The following is a 21,033-nucleotide window of genomic DNA, read 5'->3' on the forward strand; positions in this document are numbered from 1 at the left end:
TGCCATATGTTAAGTAACAATTATGATCCACAACTCAATTGTTTGTTTACCTTTTGTGATCAAAGATGCCACTTAACAAAAATCGTTGCAAAAGTAGAAGTTTGAATTTAAATTATAAATTTTCTTCTATTTATTATTAAAAATGACATCATTTAATGTTTAATTATGTTATAGAAATCAGTTAAAATGTAAATTAAATAAAATTAATTACAGAAAAAAAACAATGTGTATAATAACAATAGCAATAAAAAAGTGTATAATAATATTAATTTATGGAAATTTTGTTTAAATTAAATTGATTTATTATTTATATTTGCAATTAAATTATTTAAATTTTTTTATTATATATCAGATATAACTATGTATATATATGATTTATATTTTTTTATTATTTTTTAATATTGTTCCCCCTTCTTTATATTAAGGGCGAGTTTTTCTAATAAAGATAATCTTCATTCTTTGGTTAAACCTGGTTTAATATATGTTTCATGTTTTTCAGTAATCAGTAAAGTTACTTATTACTTACATAGTTTAACTAAGTGCGGTTTTTACTGATAGAGATAATCTTCATTATTTGGTTAAACCTGGTTTAATATATGTTACGTGTTTTTCAGTTATCAGTAAAGTTACTTATTATCTTAGTTTAACTGAGTGTAATTGGCCAATTAAACTCAAGTAAGAAAGGATAATTAACAAAAACAATAAAACAATGATTTCGGAAGAACAAAAACTTAATATTTTAAGTAAATTGCAATTTTCTGATTTGTTTGATTTCTTATTATTTTAAATGTTTATTAAGAATTTTTACAAAATTTTTAATTTTACAAAAGTATTATTTGCAAAAAACAGCTGTTCATTGTTTATGTTTTTGAGTGAAAAGTTGGCAATACTAACAAAGTTAACTGAGCTTAAATCTAAAACTGAAAAACACAATCATTGGTTAAAGTCCGCCTAAATTTGTTTCGAGTTTAATCTAACAGCAAGTTAAGCCTAGTTTAACTGAGGAGTAAGAAACCCGCCCTTATTATCTTAGTTTAACTGGGTGTTATTGGGCAATCAAACTTAAGTTATAAGTGAGAAAACACAATTAACAAAAACATTAAAACAATGATTTCGGAAGAACAAAAACTTAATATTTTAAATAAATTGCAATTTTCTGATTTGTTTTGTTTTATTTATTATTGTTTTAAATGTTTATTTTACATTTTTCCAAAAATTTCCCAAAAGTATTGTTTGCAGAAAACAGCTGTTCATTGTTTATGTTTTTGAGTGAAAAGTTGACAATACTAACAAAGTTAACTGAACTTAAATCCACAACTGAAAAACACAATCATCGGTTAAAGTCCGAATAAATTTGTTCCAAGTTTAATCTAACAGCAAGTTAAGCCTAGTTTAACTGAGTAAAAAGAAACACCGTTCAATATTTTGATGAGCTGGGTCAGGGCGTTCTTTAAAGTTTTCATGATTTTTATCTTATTTTCAGTAACTACCATTTGAGACCCACCCTACTGTTCATTATTAATATTTGTTCAGTTTTTTTTTTTTGTTAAGACGTCTTTTTTACACATAAAAAAATGTATTTTAGAAATTTAAACAAAATATTAGTAGAAAAAATCAAAACAAACCTATATTTAAGTGTTTATATTGTTGTTTGTTAAATTGGCCTTTTTTAATAAAATAATAATTTTTAAAATATAAACACACACTCTAACTTGTTGTTTGTTTTCTATAACAAATACATATTGTAAAAAAGTTTTTATTTTACTAATTAATTTAATAATTTCAAAAAATTTATTATACTATTCGTATTTTTTTCCATTGACTCCACACACTACAAAATAATTAAATGAAAACAATGTTTTTTTTATAGTTTTTGTTTGTTTTTTTTTTTTGGTGTTTTTAATGATTTGAATTGGTTTTATTTTAATACATTTAATATACTAAAAATAAAATAAAACTACACACATAGAAATTCATTTATAAATTAACAATACCGTGGAAAAGAAAAGAATTTAAACAAAAAAATAATTGTTAAAATAAAAATAATAAAGAGTAGGAAAAAATTAATTGATTATTAATTAAACAAAGTATAGAATAGAACACAAACATAAAATGTTGCGTTATTGTTTAAATGTTTGCAAAATTTTTTTTACTATTTTTGGCTAAAGGAAAACAATGGGAGAAGAAACAAAAAAAAAAGAACATACTTTAATAATATATATAAATTATTTGTATGTAAATAAATACATATTTGTATGTATATAAAAATAATTATATGAGAATGTATTTATTTGTATTAATAGTTAGAGTTAATTGCTATTCAACATAAATATATATATAAATAATGCATTTAAACTTTTTTATTGTTTATTTTTATCATAATGCTATTTATTGCCGCTTTAACAGAACTGAATTACAATTAAAGCTTTGAGAACCACAAATGGTTGGAAAACATAAACATTTGTGGAAGTAGCAGCGGCAGCTAGTAGTAAATGACGCTTCAATTATAATTCCTTCCCATAATTATATTAGTTCCCTCATTTTTTTAACAAACTACTAATTACTTTAAATTATTTTCCCTTTAAACTTTTATTTTTGTTTATTTTGTAGTTTATTTTTTAAAAAATAATATTTGTTTTCAAATGTTTAATTTATAAAATTAAGCAATAATTAAAACGTTTTTTTTTTGAAACTGCTAAAAAATTGCATTTATAAGTTGTTGTTGTTTTTGTTTGATTTTCTAGTTTATTTCTTAATGCAACAATTTGTTTTACTAGTTTTTGCTATGGAATTGCTGCCATTTCTTGTTTTTGGATTTTTTCTTATAAATTTAAAAATAAATGAGAAAAGTACTAAATGGATTTTTTGTTATTGTGTTGATTTGGTGTTATTTTAAAAGAAAAATTAGGATTCATCTTTACGCACACGGCGTTTACGGGTTTTCGATGATTTTTCCTGAAAATTTGAAGAAAAAGATGTCAAATTAATAAAAATAAATAAAAGATAAAGGATATTCCAGTTATAACCAAAGTCTAATAATAGTCTAGTCATAGTCTAGCCCTAGTCTAGTCATTGTCTAGTCATAGTCTAGTCATAGTCTAGTCATAGTCTAGTCATAGTCTAGTCATAGTCTAGTCATAGTCTAGTCATGGTCTAGTCATGGTCTAGTCATAGTCTAGTCATAGTCTAGTCATAGTCTAGTCATAGTCTAGTCATAGTCTAGTCATAGTCTAGTCATAGTCTAGTCATAGTCTAGTCATAGTCTATAGTAGTCATGGTATTTTATATAATCCTCTTGATAGCTCAGTTTATGGACACTCACCTCAGTCTCTTTTTCAACATCTCCACTATCTAACTCTTCGGAAGGCATAGAACCTTCACTAGAATCTTCATTATTTTCATCGGCGGTGCCTGCACCATTATCATTTTTAACATCTAAATCAGACTTTTTCTTTTTGGGACTAGATTTTGTCTCATCAGCAACTAACTCAGGGGCAACATCATCATCATCGTCTGGCTGAGGAGCATCAGTTTTCTTAGCATCAGCAGTAGTATCCTAAATACACATACACGCAATAAATAAAACCCAAACAAAATATAAGAAAAGTATTTTAGTAAATTGATTTTTCAGCACAAATAACACAATCAAATTTTAACTAAATAATTCTAGCAATATTTACCTTTTTGCCTCCTTTACTTAAGAAGCGATACAATGAGAATGCCAATGGTGCTACAATAAGAACAATGGCAATACGCCAGCCCCAAGGATTCTCTTTGCCATAAGCTATAATTTTATTTAAAAATGTATCCTACAAACAAATAAAAAACGCAAACAAAGTGCCACAGCAAATGTGCAAAATTAATATACAAAGTGAAATTTAGCAATATGTTATTTTTTGGTAATAAACTAAATTAGCAATAACTTAAACTAATTAATTTAGATAAATAAAAAACCGAAATTAAACCTCTTCTTTGGAACGACGGTATAAATATAAAATATAACAACCGGCTGGTATGCATAAATACAAGAAATACAAAGCCCACCAACCGGGTTTATAATTCATGTGACGCATCATACGATGCCATAAAGTTTTCTTTTGTTTTTTTTCAGATAATTAAAGTTAAAAAAAAATAATTATTTTATAAATAGAAAAATAGATGTAAAAGACTACTTACAGATTCTTTGTCAATAAATTGACGTTTAATATCAAACGTTTTGGCAGCATAATCTGTGGCTACCTCAATGTCATCGGTTATAATGAGATTGTCGAATAAGATGTCATTAGACATGGACCATAATTCAATACCAATAGCAGACTAAAAAAATAAAACAATTAAATAGTTATAATTTTTGTTTTTATATCAATTTGTCTTTCTTACTATGGGTGTCATTTTAAAGGGTGTTAAGTCTTCAAAGAAATCTGGATTTAAGATTTGTCTTGGTGTCCATTTGCCTCTGTAGTTAGGATTATCAATCATAGGTGCACGCCATTTACCTTTGTATTCTTTGTTAGCGATTAAGGGAGCTTTCCATTTGCCACAGCCAACAGCCTTTTCACATACTGGATTATCTACGAGAGGAGCTTCCCATTCACCATCCATATCAGAATCCCAATCATCAGGTTTGACGGCAGATGGATCTTTAAAGAAGTTGAATAGATTTATGAATTTCGATATAGAATGAAAAGATGTTTGAATGAAAAAATTTAAGCAAAAAATAGGTATCTTACGAAAAAGCTTTTTTTATAAAAACATTTTAAAAAGCTTTTTTATTAAAACATTTTAAAAAGCTTTATTATAAAAACATTTTAAAAAGCTTTTTTGTAAAAATTATATTTTCCAAAAATTGTATAAAAGCTTTTTACTTAGTAAAGAAAATAGTTAAAAGCTTTTTCATGAAAAAATTAAAAAAAATTGTGAAAATAGTAAAAAGCTTTTTTAAGAAAGTAAATATTTTTTACGAAAATAATAAAAAGCCATTACATTGAAAAAGTAAAAAAGCTTTTTTATAAAAAATATCTTAAAAAGCTTTTTATGAAAAAAAATCTTTATAACTTGTTTGAAGTCAAAAAGAGCTTTTTTGAAAACAATTAAAAAATATAAAGTTTGACCTTTTTAAAAATTGTTTCAAAAGGTAAAAATTATTTTTATAAAAGCTTTTCTATAAAAATGTAAAACAAAATAAGCAAAAGGATATTTCTTTAAGGACTTTTTGTCTAAGCTTCAACATTATGCTAAAGTTTTATAAAAAGTAAGCTAAACTTACCGGGAATCATTTCAGGTTCATCTTCTAACCAACCTTCTGGCATGGTAGCTGTGGGATCTGGAATTTGTGGAGGTGCATCATCATCCCAATCATCGGGTTTTTGAGCAGAAGGATCTGGTATCTAAAAATATACACAAAATGAATCATAATTTACATTTCTTCGATTTGATATTTCAAAAATTAACTACCTTTTCACGTTCATCCCAATCTTCAGGTTTCTTATCCTCAGGATCATCAATTTCACGTGGTGGATTGACAGCAGGAGTAAAATCATTTAATAAAGAGCCCTCATTAATAACTTTGTGATCAACACGGATTTCATAGGAATTATCAGGACGTACAATCAAGGTATACAAATGTGGCAATTTATCTTTGAAAGGTTCCTCCAAACGGTCCCTGTTGAGGAGTTATAATGAAAAATTAATAACTTGTTTTTACAAAATGTTTAGAAGATGTAACAAGTGAACAAACATACTTGGCTTTACGGCAATGCTTTTCAGTAATGCTGCCATTAATTGGATTAACATGGCGGAAAATGAAATGCATTTTAATATCATTGCCACACTTGTCGGGACCAAACATAATGGTGTAGGGAGTTTTATCATTGAACTGTAAATGAAAATATGAATATTAATCTTGTGGTTTTTCCTTCATAGGTTTCCTTTGAAAAAACAAATACCAACCTTTGTAAGGTCATCAGTGGCTTTACCGGCAGACAATAATTTTATGTATGAACCACCACATTCTTGACCCTCCTATATTTTGCCGCAAACACATTAAGTTCATTAAGGAAAACATACAAAATAATAGAAGAAATAGAAAGAAAATAATTAAATTGGATTTACTTTCATTATACTTTGTAATGACAAATTCTAAAACTATGTAGAACACATGTCTGTCGGTCTGTCAATCACTTATGTATATTATCAGCTTACCTGTAAAGTAACTTCGTATTGTACCACCAATGGTTTGTCCTCTTTAAAGGTAAATGGTTTCATTAATTTTGAGGCAATAGCCGCATGTTTGGCCCTTGATTTTAATACTAAACCAATATCATTTTTCCAAACAATACGTTGTGGTGGTTCCCAACTCCAAACGCCATCATATTTAGCTATTTCTTCAGCAATATCATCTTTTTTAGCCTGAGATTTTACCCAGAGTTTTTGAGATTTATCAACATAATCAAAATGATCAATGAAATAGAATTTACTGGGATCATATTTGGGACTTTCATAAACGATTTCCTTGCCCTCATCATCGGTGGCTAAAACAGAGGGAGTATCATCCTAAAATGATAATAAAGAGAAAATAAATGTAAAAAAAAATTATAATTATGTGGATAACAAAGCAGAAGATAAATTTTAATATTTTTGTTTCTTGTAGCTGTTGCTAGGTTAGCATCATATTGTCTAAATTGACATTACTTGTCTAAACGTCTTACAATAATTTAAAGATAAGACAAGTAATGTTCTGAGATAGTTAAGAATACATACTATGTATGTATGTACATAAGTATATAAACTTGTATGAGGTTTTGTTATTTTAAGGTTTAGCACGTACATAATAACAAGACGTTGTTACAACAAATATACAACATACAATAAATTTAACATAAAAATTCATATGTATTTTGTTAGTATGTGTGTATTTGAGGAGAACAACAGGTGTTAATGGCCTTCCCTTAGGAAAATCTTTCGTTTTTTCCCTCTTTTTTTGATTATTTAATAATTTGGCCTATTTATTGAAACTTAAGTATTTAACTTGTCTTTGCTTTATTTAACACTTTTAATAATTTCGTTATCTTTATTTCGTATATTTTCTATGTATATTTATATTTCTTTTGTTTGCTTGCTATTTAAAATGATTAATTATTAATCATTAATATTTGAAATAAAGTAAAATTATTATTAACGATAGTAAATTTTTAAATGACGTAGCTGCAGTTATACTTATTGCTTTTTTTTAAGTGACAAGGTCCAAAAATTAAATTATTTACGCTTGTTTATGAGTATTAAAGTTATATATTTTTGCATTTTTATAAATAAATCTATGACAAATGTAATTATTATTATATTATTTTAATGGTTTTTCTTTGCAAAAAAATGTATTGGTATATTTATGAAAATGTGCCTGTATTGTTAAAGATGAAACTGTAGCTGTGACTAATTCCTAATTTATTCCAACAGTCTATTCCCTTTGACATTTTGATATATTTAGTACCTTATGAAGTCATTTTTGAGAAATAAAAAGATTTTATATTAGTTATGTTTTAAAGTTCATATTGAAAAGATAATATTGGGTGAGAAATATTTGACAATATTTTTAATAAAACAAAAGTGTTCTAAACATCTTCTTCTTATTCAGTTTCTGATAACATAATTCAGAATATGATTTAGTTATATTCTTAATTGAAGGTCTTCTAACATTCGGTGTTTTTATTGCATTGTTGACAAAGGAAATAACGTTTTAAGTAATGTAAAGAGATGAGTTAGATTTATTGTATTAATACTAATTTAGTCTAAAGAAAAGAACAATAAAATAAAAGTTCTCTCCTGCGATATAATTTTTTCTCAAATTACGAAATCAAAGTTTTTGGGAAATGTGAGTTTAGAACAAAGTTTTAGACGACCTAGAGTTAAATAATTTGTCCTTTAAATATGTAAACAATACCGTTAGAAAAAAATTTGAAAATAGTTTAAAACGACAATTCCAATCCAACGAAAATCTTACAAAAGTGCAGTTTTTTTGAACTAGACTGATGACTATTCTGTGGTTCAAAAACTAGCAAATTAGTTGCTGCAATCGTATTTTATATAAATTTGCATAAGGAAATAGCATCACTTTATTTAGTGGATAGTTTCCATTATAACACCTTAAGTATTTAAAATAGTACACCGACTGTTTCATAGACTTTTCAATGAACTTCCTTAATGTCTAATCTATAGATTAGACTAATATCTTATCTATAGATAAGTGTCTAGTATACAAACTAGTCTATACATTAGAGTAGTCTATTTAGGGTGGGTTTCTTACTACTCAGTTAAACTAGGCTTAACTTCCGGATAGATTAAACTCGGAACAAAATTAGGGGGGCTTTAACCGATGATTGTGTTTTTCAGTTATGGATTAAAGTTCAGTTAACTTTGATAGTATTGCCAATATTTCATTCAAAAACAAACAATACTTTTGTAAAATGGAAATTTTTGGAAAAATGTTAAATAAACATTTAATACAATAATAAATAAAACAAAACAAATCAGAAAATTGCAATTAATTTAAAATATTTAGTTTCTGTTCTTCCGAAATCATTGTTTAATTGTTTTTGTTAATTTTGTTTTCTCACTTATAACTTAAGTTTAATGCAATAATAATCAGTTAAACTAAGATAATAAGTAACGTTACTGTTTACTGAAAAACACAAAACATATATTAAACTAGGTTTAAACAATGAAGGTAGATTATCTTTACATAAAGAGATAAGAGACTATCTAACCATATTTAAAAAATTTTAAATCTACCGCAAAATGTGACAATATTAAAAAACAATTTTATATACAACATTTAAATTTTTAAAATCTAAAACTAAGGGCGGGTTTTTTAGATAAAGATAATCTACATTCTTTCTTTAAACTTAGTTTAGTATACGTTTTGTGTTTTCTAGTTAACAGTCCAATTAAACCTAAGTTAGAACACAAAATCAACAAAAACAATAAATTAATATAAAAAAGAAGAAAGACTTAATATTTTAAGTAAATAGTAGTTTTCTGATTTCTTTTATCGATATTACTGTTTTAAAAGCTTATTTATATTTTTTTCTAAACTTTTACATTTTACAAAAGTGATATTTGAAAATAACAAGTCTTTTGTTTATATAGGTATTTGACAGAAAAGTTGGCAATGCTATACATTTGACAGAAAAGTTGGCAAACAAATGAAAATCACAATCATCGGTTAAATTTGTTACGAGTTCAATCTAACAGCAAGTTAAACCTTGTTTAACTGAGTAATAAGAAACAGGCCGCTAAAACCCCTATAACTTTCAAAACAAAATCTAAATTAAATTTCCAGCATTATATTCCATAAAAATCTGGCATCCCTTATTAAAAATTCTGACAATGCACTTCGTACCAGCATAAAAATAGAGAAAAAGAAAATAAATGAAAATAGTTGAGGTTATGTCACCCTTAACCCCCAACAAACCAAAATAAAAACGATGAAAGAAAAAAAGAAGAAGAAAAAGGTTCAATGAACGTCATATAATAATTAAACGGAAATTAAATAAGTAAAAGTGTTAATTATTAATTAACATAATTCAAACACAGAAAACCACAAGCTACTCAATAACCTACAACTTAAACCTTTGAAAATAATGAAAATAACACTTATTTTAATAAAATTAAACATTTACCACAAACTACACATATAAAAATTCTAATAACACTGACGTGTACTTCACAATAACCACCACCAGCGTAATAAAAATAATCAACCAACCGGTCGATTTGTACTTTTTCTTTTTTCCATTCTTTAACAAGTACATAAATTTCTTTAATTTTTTTTGGAAAAGAAAATCACTTTTCTTTCACTAATGTTGAAAAGCACCATCGTTTTCTTTTAGTTTTATTAACACACTTCCACACACTTACTTGTAAATCTTCCACAACACCATCATCGAAATCTTGTTCCTCTTCTGCTCCACTGACCGTATTTATGAATTGTGGTCCAATTAAAAGATTCACCGCTAATAAAAGCGCTATTGATGTATAATGCGTTTTTCGCATTGTGTTGTTTATTTGCTGCAGTTGCTCCGGTGTAATGGATAATACTATCGAACTGTAACAAATAATGTTAATTAAACATTTTTTTAACGTTGAATTTAATTTCTATAGATTTTTATTACTTCGATTGGCTTAATCGAATTACTACTCACCGCTTTTATCAATTGTTACAGTTTACTCAATGAAATTTTCTAAAAAACTAGTAGAAATGAAAAAATGGTGGCACACGAAGAAAGATAAAATAAAAGTGGTTGAAAAAAGTGGACAAAAAAATGTAGAATATAATCCACATACAAAGAAGAAAAACAATAAAAAGAATTGTGGATAATTTGTGTATGCCGAAGACAGCTGGTTAACAAGCAGGGTTGCATTTTCAAGCAATACACTGAAAAAATGACTTGTTTATTGTATGATTTACAATGCCAATGAAGAAAATAAATAAAAATGGCCATCTTTTAAAAATATTAAAAAAAAAACTTACACATTGCTACATAGTGAAAAATAGTGAATATCTGTGATCACTCATATTACTCACCAAAAGTCGATTTTTATTAAGGAAAACTAAAATCGGCTTTAACTTCTTAAATAGCGCTCCAATTTTCCTCCGGCTGTAATCGGCTGCAACTTAAATAATGCTACAACTGAGAAAATAGTGAAAATCTGTGATCACTCATACTTCCCACCAAAAGTCGATTTTATTAAGGAAAACTAAAATCGTCTGTAATTTCTTAAATAACGCTCCAATTGAGAAAATAGTGAAAGTTTGTGATCACTCATATTTCCCACCAAAAGTCGATTTTTATTAAGGAAAATTAAAATCGGCTGTAACTTCTTAAATAACGCTCCAATTGAGAAAATAGTGAAAATCTGTGATCACTCATATTTCCCACCAAAAGTCGATTTTTATTAAGGAAAAATAAAATCGGCTGTAACTTTTTAAATAAAGCTCCAATTCAGAAAATAGTGAAAATCTGTGATCACTCATATTTCCCACCAAAAGTCGATTTTTATTAAGGAAAACTAAAATCGTCTGTAACTTCTTAAATAACGCTCCAAATGAGAAAATAGTGAAAATCTGTGATCACTCATATTTCCCACCAAAAGTCGATTTTTATTAAGGAAAACTAAAATCGGATGTAACTTCTTAAATAACGCTCCAATAGAGAAAATAGTGAAAATCTGTGATCACTCATATTTCCCACCAAAAGTCGATTTTTATTAAGGAAAACTAAAATCGGCTGTAACTTCTTAAATAACGCTCTAATCGAGAAAATAGTGAAAATCTGTGATCACTCATATTTCCCACCAAAAGTTGATTTTTATTAAGGAAAATTAAAATCGGCTGTAACTTCTTAAATAACGCTCTAATTGAGAAAATAGTGAAAATTTGCGATCACTCATATCTCCCATCAAAAGTCGATTTTTATTAAGGAAAACTAAAATCGGCTGTAACTTTTTAAATAACGCTCTAATCGAGAAAATAGTAAAAATCTGTGATCACTCATATTTCCCACCAAAAGTCGATTTTTATAAAGGAAAACTAAAATCGGCTGTAACTTCTTAAATAACGCTCCAATTGAGAAAATAGTGAAAATCTGTGATCACTCATATTTCCCACCAAAAGTCGATTTGTATTAAGGAAAATTAAAATCGGCTGTAACTTCTTAAATAACGCTCCAATTGAGAAAATAGTGAAAATCTGTGATCACTCATATTTCCCACCAAAAGTCGATTTTTGTTAAGGAAATCTAAAATCGGCTGTAACTTCTTAAATAACGCTCCATTTGAGAAAATAGTGAAAATCTGTGATCACTCATATTTCCCACCAAAAGTCGATTTTTATTAAGGAAAAATAAAATCGGCTGTAACTTCTTAAATAACGCTCCAATTCAGAAAATAGTGAAAATTTGTGATCACTCATATTTCCCACCAAAAGTCGATTTTTATTAAGGAAAATTAAAATCGGCTGTAACTTCTTAAACTCCAATTCAGAAAATAGTGAAAATCTGTGATCACTCATATTTCCCACCAAAAGTCGATTTTTATTAAGGAAAACTAAAATCGACTGTAACTTCTTAAATAACGCTCCAAATGAGAAAATAGTGAAAATCTGTGATCACTCATATTTCCCGCCAAAAGTCCATTTTTATTAAGGAAAACTAAAATCGGCTGTAACTTCTTAAATAACGCTCTAATCGAGAAAATAGTGAAAATCTGTGATCACTCATATTTCCCACCAAAAGTCGATTTTTATTAAGGAAAACTAAAATCGGCTGTAACTTCTTAAATAACGCTCCAATTGAGAAAATAGTGAAAATCTGTGATCACTCATATTTTCCACCAAAAGCCGATTTTTATTAAGGAAAATTAAAATCGGCTGTAACTTCTTAAATAACGCACCAATTCAGAAAATAGTGAAAATCTGTGATCACTCATATTTCCCACCAAAAGTCGATTTTTATTAAGGAAAATTAAAATCGGCTGTAACTTCTTAAATAACGCTCCAAATCCAGTAAATATTGAAAATCTGTGATCACTCGTATTTCCCACCAAAAGTAGATTTTTTAGTAAGGAAAACTAAAATCGGCTGTAACTTCTTAAATAACACTCTAATCGAGAAAATAGTGAAAATCTGTGATCACTTATATTTCCCACCAAAAGTCGATTTTTATTAAGGAAAACTAAAATCGGCTGTAACTTCTTAAATAACGCTCCAATTGAGAAAATAGTGAAAATCTGTGATCACTCATATTTCCCACCAAAAGCCGATTTTTATTAAGGAAAACTTCTCAAATAACACTCTAATCGAGAAAATAGTGAAAATCTGTGATCACTCATATTTCCCACCAAAAGTCGATTTTTATTAAGGAAAACTAAAATCGGCTGTAACTTCTTAAATAACGCTCTAATCGAGAAAATAGTGAAAATCTGTGATCACTCATATTTCCCACCAAAAACCGATTTTTATTAAGGAAAACTAAAATCGGCTGTAACTTCTTAAATAATGCACTAATCGAGAAAATAGTGAAAATCTGTGATCTCTCATATTTCCCACCAAAAGTCGATTTTTATTAAGGAAAACTAAAATCGGCTGTAACTTTTTAAATAACGCTCTAATCGAGAAGATAGTGAAAATCTGTGATCACTCATATTTCCTACCAAAAGTCGATTTTTATTAAGGAAAACTAAAATCGTCTATAACTTTTTAAATAACGCTCTAATCGAGAAAATAGTGAAAATCTGTGATCACTCATATTTCCCACCAAAAGTCGATTTTTATTAAGGAAAACTAAAATCGGCTGTAACTTCTTAAATAACGCTCTACTCGAGAAAATAGTGAAAATCTGTGATCACTCATATTTCCCACCAAAAGTCGATTTTTATTAAGGAAAACTAAAATCGGCTGTAACATCTTAAATAACGCTCTAATCGAGAAAATAGTGAAAATCTGTGATCACTCATATCTCCTACCAAAAGTCGATTTTTATTAAGGAAAACTAAAATCGTCTGTAGCTTCTTAAATAACGCTCTAATCGAGAAAATAGTGAAAATCCGTGATCACTCATATTTCCCACCAAAAGTCGATTTTTATTAAGGAAAACTAAAATCGTCTGTAACTTCTTAAATAACGCTCCAGTTGAGAAAATAGTTAAAATTTGTGATCACTCATATTTCTCACCAAAAGTCGATTTTTATTAAGGAAAACTAAAATCGGCTGCAACTTCTTAAATAACGCTCTAATCAAGAAAATAGTAAAAATCTGTGATCACTCATATTTTCACCAAAAGTCGATTTTTATTAAGGAAAACTAAAATCGGCTGTAACTTCTTAAATAACGCTCCAATTGAGAAAATAGTGAAAATCTGTGATCACTCATATTTCCCACCAAAAGTCGATTTTTATTAAGGAAAACTAAAATCGGCTGTAACATCTTAAATAACGCTCTAATCGAGAAAATAGTGAAAATCTGTGATCACTCATATCTCCCACCAAAAGTCGATTTTTATTAAGGAAAACTAAAATCGTCTGTAGCTTCTTAAATAACGCTCTAATCGAGAAAATAGTGAAAATCCGTGATCACTCATATTTCCCACCAAAAGTCGATTTTTATTAAGGAAAACTAAAATCGTCTGTAACTTCTTAAAAAACGCTCCAGTTGAGAAAATAGTTAAAATTTGTGATCACTCATATTTCTCACCAAAAGTCGATTTTTATTAAGGAAAACTAAAATCGGCTGTAACTTCTTAAATATCGCACTAATCGAGAAAATAGTGAAAATCTGTGATCACTCATATTTCCCACTAAAAGTCGATTTTTTTTAAGGAATACTAAAATCGGCTGTAACTTCTTAAATAACGCTCCAATTGAGAAAATAGTGCAAATCTGTGATCACTCATATTTCCCACCAAAAGTCGATTTTTATTAAGGAAAACTAAAATCGTCTGTAACTTCTTAAATAACGCTCTAATCGAGAAAATAGTGAAAATCTGTGATCACTCATATTTCCCACAAAAAGTCGATTTTTATCAAGGAAAACTAAAATCTGCTGTAACTTCTTAAATAACGCTCTAATCGAGAAAATAGTGAAAATCTGTGATCACTCATATTTCCCACCAAAAGTCGATTTTTATTAAGGAAAACTAAAATCGGCTGTAACTTCTTAAATAACGCTCTAATTGAGAAAATAGTGAAAATCTGTGATCTAATTGAGAAAATAGTGAAAATCTGTGATCACTCATATTTCCCACCAAAAGTCGATTTTTATTAAGGAAAACTAAAATCGTCTGTAACTTCTTAAATAACGCTCCAATTGAGAAAATAGTGAAAATCTGTGATCACTCATATTTCCCAACAAAAGTGGATTTACGGAAAATTAAAATCGCCTGTAACTTCTTAAATAACGCTCCAATTGAGAAAATAGTGAAAATCTGTGATCACTCATATTTCCCACCAAAAGTCGATTTTTATTAAGGAAAACTAAAATCGGATGTAACTTCTTAAATAACGCTCTAATCGAGAAAATAGTGAAAATCTGTGATCACTCATATTTCCCACAAAAAGTCGATTTTTATTAAGGAAAACTAAAATCGGCTGTAACTTCTTTTCCCACCAAAAGTCGATTTTTATTAAAGAAAACTAAAATCGGCTGTAACTTCTTAAATAACGCTCGAATCGAGAAAATAGTGAAAATCTGTGATCACTCATATTTCCTAACAAAAGTCGATTTTTATGAAAGAAAACTAAAATCGGCTGTAACTTCTTAAGTAACGCTCTACTCGAGAAAATAGTGAAAATCCGTGATCACTCATATTTCCCACCAAAAGTCGATTTTTATTAAGGAAAACTAAAATCGGCTGTAACTTCTTAAATAACGCTCTAATCGAGAAAATAGTGAAAATCTGTAATCACTCATATTTCCCACCAAAAGTCGATTTTTATTAAGGAAAACTAAAATCGTCTGTAACTTCTTAAATAACGCTCCAATTGAGAAAATAGTGACAATGTGTGATCACTCATATTTCCCACCAAAAGTCGATTTTTATTAAGGAAAATTAAAATCGGCTGTAACTTCTTAAATAACGCTCCAATTGAGAAAATAGTAAAAATCTGTGATCACTCATATTTCCCACCAAAAGTTTTTTATTAACGAAAACTAAAATCGGCTGTAACTTCTTAAATAACGCACTAATCGAGAAAATAGTGAAAATCTGTGATCACTCATATTTCCCACCAAAAGTCGATTTTTATTAAGGAAAACTAAAATCGGCTGTAACTTCTTAAATAACGCTCTAATCGAGAAAATAGTGAAAATCTGTGATCACTCATATTTCCCACCAAAAGTCGATTTTTATTAAGGAAAACTAAAATCGGCTGTAACTTCTTAAATAACGCTCTACTCGAGAAAATAGTAAAAATCCGTGATCACTCATATTTCCCACCAAAAGTCCATTTTTATTAAGGAAAACTAAAATCGGCTGTAACTTCTTAAATAACGCTCTAATCGAGAAGATAGTGAAAATCTGTGATCACTCATATTTCCCACCAAAAGTCGATTTTTATTAAGGAAAACTAAAATCGGCTGTAACTTCTTAAATAACGCTCTAATCGAGAAAATAGTGAAAATCTGTGATCACTCATATTTCCCACCAAAAGTTTTTTATTAAAGAAAACTAAAATCGGCTGTAACTTCTTAAATAACGCACTAATCGAGAAAATAGTGAAAATCTGTGATCACTCATATTTCCCACCAAAAGTCAACTTTTAGAAAAGAAAATTAAAATCGGCTGTAACTTCTTAAATAACGCTCCAATTGAGAAAATAGTAAAAATCTGTGATCACTCATATTTCCCACCAAAAGTTTTTAATTAAGGAAAACTAAAATCGGCTGTAACTTCTTAAATAACGCTCGAATCGAGAATATAGTGAAAATCTGTGATCACTCATATTTCCCACCAAAAGTCGATTTTTATTAAGGAAAACTAAAATCGGCTGTAACTTCTTAAATAACGCTCTAATCGAGAAAATAGTGAAAATCTGTGATCACTCATATTTCCCACCAAAAGTCGATTTTTATTAAGGAAAACTAAAATCGGCTGTAACTTCTTAAATAACGCTCGAATCGAGAAAATAGTGAAAATCTGTGATCACTCATATTTCCCACCAAAAGTCGATTTTTATTAAGGAAAACTAAAATCGGCTGTAACTTCTTAAATAACGCTCCAAGTGAGAAAATAGTGAAAATCTGTGATCACTCATATTTCCCACCAAAAGTCGATTTTTATTAAGGAAAATTAAAATCGTCTGTAACTTCTTAAATAACGCTCTAATCGAGAAAATAGTGAAAATCTAGTCTATTCTTATTAAGGAAAACTAAAATCGGCTGTAACTCACTCATATTTCCCACCAAAAGTCGATTTTTATTAAGGAAAACTGAAATTGGCTGTAACTTCTTAAATAACGCTCCAGTTGAGAAAATAGTTAAAATCTGTGATCACTCATATTTCCCACCAAAAGTCGATTTTTATTAAGGAAAACTAAAATCGGCTGTAACTTCTTAAATAACGCTCTAATCAAGAAAATAGTGAAAATCTGTGATCACTCATATTTCCAACCAAAAGTCGATTTTTATTAGGGAAAACTAAAATCGGCTGTAACTTCTTAAATAACGCTCTAATCGACAAAATAGTGAAAATCTGTGATCACTCATATTTCCCACCAAAAGTCCATTTTTATTAGGGAAAACTAAAATCGGCTGTAACTTCTTAAATAAAGCTCCAATTGAGAAAATAGTGAAAATCTGTGATCAATCATATTTCCCACCAAAAGTCGATTTTTATTAAGGAAAACTAAAATCGGATGTAACTTCTTAAATAACGCTCTAATCGAGAAAATAGTGAAAATCTGTGGTCACTCATATTTCCCACCAAAAGTCCATTTTTATTAAGGAAAACTAAAATCGTCTGTAACTTCTTAAATAACGCTCCAATTGAGAAAATAGTGAAAATCTGTGATCACTCATATTTCCCAACAAAAGTGGATTTACGGAAAATTAAAATCGCCTGTAACTTCTTAAATAACGCTCCAATTGAGAAAATAGTGAAAATCTGTGATCACTCATATTTCCCACCAAAAGTCGATTTTTATTAAGGAAAACTAAAATCGGATGTAACTTCTTAAATAACGCTCTAATCGAGAAAATAGTGAAAATCTGTGATCACTCATATTTCCCACCAAAAGTCGATTTTTATTAAGGAAAACTAAAATCGGCTGTAACTTCTTAAATAACGCTCTAATCGAGAAAATAGTGAAAATCTGCGATCACTCATATTTCCCACCAAAAGTTGATTTTTATTAAGGAAAACTAAAATCGGCTGTAACTTCTTAAATAACGCTCTAATCGAGAAAATAGTGAAAATCTGTGATCACTCATATTTCCCACCAAAAGTCGATTTTTATTAAGGAAAACTAAAATCGTCTGTAACTTCTTAAATAACGCTCCAATTGAGAAAATAGTGAAAATCTGTGATCACTCATATTTCCCAACAAAAGTCAATTTTTATTAAGGAAAACTAAAATCGTCTGTAACTTCTTAAATAACGCTCTAATCGAGAAAATATTGAAAATCTGTGATCGCTCGTATTTCCCACCAAAAGTCGATTTTTATTAAGGAAAACTAAAATCGGCTGTAACTTCTTAAATAACGCTCTAATCCAGTAAATATTGAAAATCTGTGATCACTCGTATTTCCCACCAAAAGTAGATTTTTTAGTAAGGAAAACTAAAATCGGCTGTAACTTCTTAAATAACACTCTAATCGAGAAAATAGTGAAAATCTGTGATCACTTATATTTCCCACCAAAAGTCGATTTTTATTAGGGAAAACTAAAATCGGCTGTAACTTCTTAAATATCGCTCCAATTGAGAAAATAGTGAAAATCTGTGATCACTCATATTTCCCACCAAAAGCCGATTTTTATTAAGGAAAACTTCTCAAATAACACTCTAATCGAGAAAATAGTGAAAATCTGTGATCACTCATATTTCCCACCAAAAGTCGATTTTTATTAAGGAAAACTTAAATCGGCTGTAAATTCTTAAATAACGCTCGAATCGAGAAAACAGTGAAAATCTGTGATCACTCATATTTCCCACTAAAAGTCGATTTTTATTAGGGAAAACTAAAATCGCCTGTAACTTCTTAAATAACGCTCTATTCGAGAAAATAGTGAAAATCTGTGATCACTCATGTTTCCACACCAAAAGTCGATTTTTATTAAGGAAAACTAAAATCGTCTGTAACTTCTTAAATAACGCTCCAATTAAGAAAATAGTGAAAATCTGTGATCACTCATATTTTCCACCAAAAGTCGATTTGTATTAAGGAAAACTAAAATCGGCTGTAACTTCTTAAATATAGCTCCAATTGAGAAAATAGTGAAAATCTGTGATCACTCATATTTTCCACCAAAAGTCGATTTTTATTAAGGAAAACTAAAATCAGCTGTAACTTCTTAAATAACGCTCCAATTGAGAAAATAGTGAAAATCTGTGATCAGTCATATTTCCCACCAAAAGTCGATTTTTATTAAGGAAAACTAAAATCGGCTGCAACTTCTTAAATAACGCTCCAATTGAGAAAATAGTGAAAATCTGTGATCACTTTATTTCCCACCAACAGTCGATTTTTAGTAGGGAAAATTAAAATCGTCTGTAACTTCTTAAATAACGCTCCAATTGAGAAAATAGTGAAAATCTGTGATCACTCATATTTCCCACCAAAAGTCGATTTTTATTAAGGAAAACTAAAATCGGCTGTAACTTCTTAAATAACGCTATAATCGAGTATCTCTTTTAGTTTTTTCTTAGTGTTGAACATTGTGTCACATATAGAAAACTTGTATTTTTGAGGCATTTTAGTTTAAAAACTGCCTGAATATTTGTGTTTGTATGGATATGTGTGTATCTGTGAGAAGTTGTGCTCGATTTATTCGACCAAACTCTGACAGTTTATGTCCGCCAGCAAATTTAACTACTTCATTTATAGATATGTACGTTCATACATACATTCATACATACATATGTATATATGTAAGGTCTATTTAAATACATGGATGTTCAAACTTACATACAAACAAACATTTGTGTTGAAATATTTGTATTTGTACAAGTATTTGTAAGACAAATATTCCTTATTATTCGCTTATTGTTAAGTTTGTCAGTCGGTGTCAGTTTAAGTTTTTTCTTTTTTAATTTAGGAAAGTTTCTATATGAAAAATAACTGCCTGAGAGTATAAGATGTTCTATATCCTCTCACACATATAACATATATCTATCAATATATAATATACATTAGGTGTACTCCGTTTGTCATTTCGAAAAATTTTTGTCCTGGGGTTCATATTTTTTCATGAAAAAAGAGAAAGAAATATTTAATAAAAATAATAAAAACTTTTTCTTTTTTAACCTTTCCTTTTTAGGAGAAAGGCTTTGAACAATTATGTTTTAGAACGAACAACATTTTAAAATTTCGGCGGAAATATCAGTAATTTCTATTTAGGTGCCAACCTAATGTACACAGTTATGTATTTCTGTATGAATATGTCGATTTGTTTGTGACTTTCAACAAGTCGTTGTCTATTCATTTTCTATTCGCAAAGTAGTTATTATTAGTTTTATTTGCTCTTAGTATTTGCTTAAGTAAACATTTCAATTGAGCAATCACCATTCATATTGCCCCAGCAGCATCTGTTCATCAAGCCTGTCATCATCAGAAAGTCAGGCACTACCTTTTGTCATTGAATGAAGAGATGAAGGAGTGCATGCAAATATCCCTTTAAAATTGTTATTTTTACTAAAAGGGTATTGCAATTATATAAAAAATGTCATTTGTTCATGTGTATGTGTTTCTTTTTTTGCCAGCAGAAGTCACAGTTTTTGTTGCTGCTGTTTGATTTGTATAGACATTTAAATTGCATTGAATATCGTTTTATTAGTTCTTTAGATTAATTTCTTATGTAAAGGTTGTCCTAACATTTAGGACTTATAATTGTATTTAAATAAAGAGAAATGACTCATATGGGGAACACACGAATCCATTGCTAACAAAAATTTAAATAACTAACTCTTTTAAATAACAATTTTTTTAAAACAAAAACATTAGTTATGAAATTAAAATTATAAATATTTTTGTTATATAAAAAATATGTTAATTTATTAACAAAAAAGTTTTTATGACATTTAAATTGTGTTCGTTTTTCTTCGAATTCTTAAGTAATAGGCCTTTCTCTTATCTTTTTATACCCTACACCACTGTAGTGGGAAGGTGTTTATGTTTGTAACACTCAAAAATATTAGTCCTTCAAGAACCTTAAAATATACCAATTGGTTGAGAATCACTTTCTGTGTCGATTTAGATATGTCCGTCCTTCTGTCTGTCAATCTATGTGTGCTCACGCTGCCTTTTGCAATTTTTTAGATAATTTTATGAAA

At 28.6% G+C, this 21,033-nt stretch overlaps 1 protein-coding gene across 3 annotated transcripts; it reads right to left on the minus strand.

Moving 5' to 3' along the window:
- Positions 1-2,716: 2,716 nt before the first annotated feature.
- LOC111685578 (calnexin) lies at positions 2,717-10,320 on the minus strand. 3 transcript variants are annotated; one of them, XM_023447845.2, is made up of 12 exons: positions 10,197-10,320; positions 9,913-10,099; positions 6,202-6,552; positions 5,950-6,021; positions 5,742-5,875; positions 5,455-5,662; positions 5,267-5,387; positions 4,381-4,640; positions 4,177-4,317; positions 3,681-3,809; positions 3,323-3,556; positions 2,717-2,955 (listed from the first exon to the last, which is right to left on the minus strand). In XM_023447845.2, exons 2-12 carry the CDS (start codon positions 10,045-10,047, stop codon positions 2,905-2,907), a joined length of 1,836 nt encoding a protein of 611 aa, XP_023303613.2. In that variant the 5' UTR covers positions 10,048-10,099; positions 10,197-10,320; the 3' UTR covers positions 2,717-2,904. The 3 variants fall into 3 exon arrangements, with proteins under 3 accessions (XP_023303613.2, XP_046805650.1, XP_023303612.2); XM_046949694.1 differs by lacking the exon at positions 3,681-3,809 and adding an exon at positions 3,966-4,094; XM_023447844.2 differs by lacking the exon at positions 10,197-10,320 and having other exon boundaries at positions 9,913-10,113.
- Positions 10,321-21,033: the final 10,713 nt, after the last annotated feature.

This window comes from Lucilia cuprina, chromosome 4, assembly GCF_022045245.1.
Source record: "Lucilia cuprina isolate Lc7/37 chromosome 4, ASM2204524v1, whole genome shotgun sequence".
NCBI lineage: Eukaryota > Metazoa > Arthropoda > Insecta > Diptera > Calliphoridae > Lucilia > Lucilia cuprina.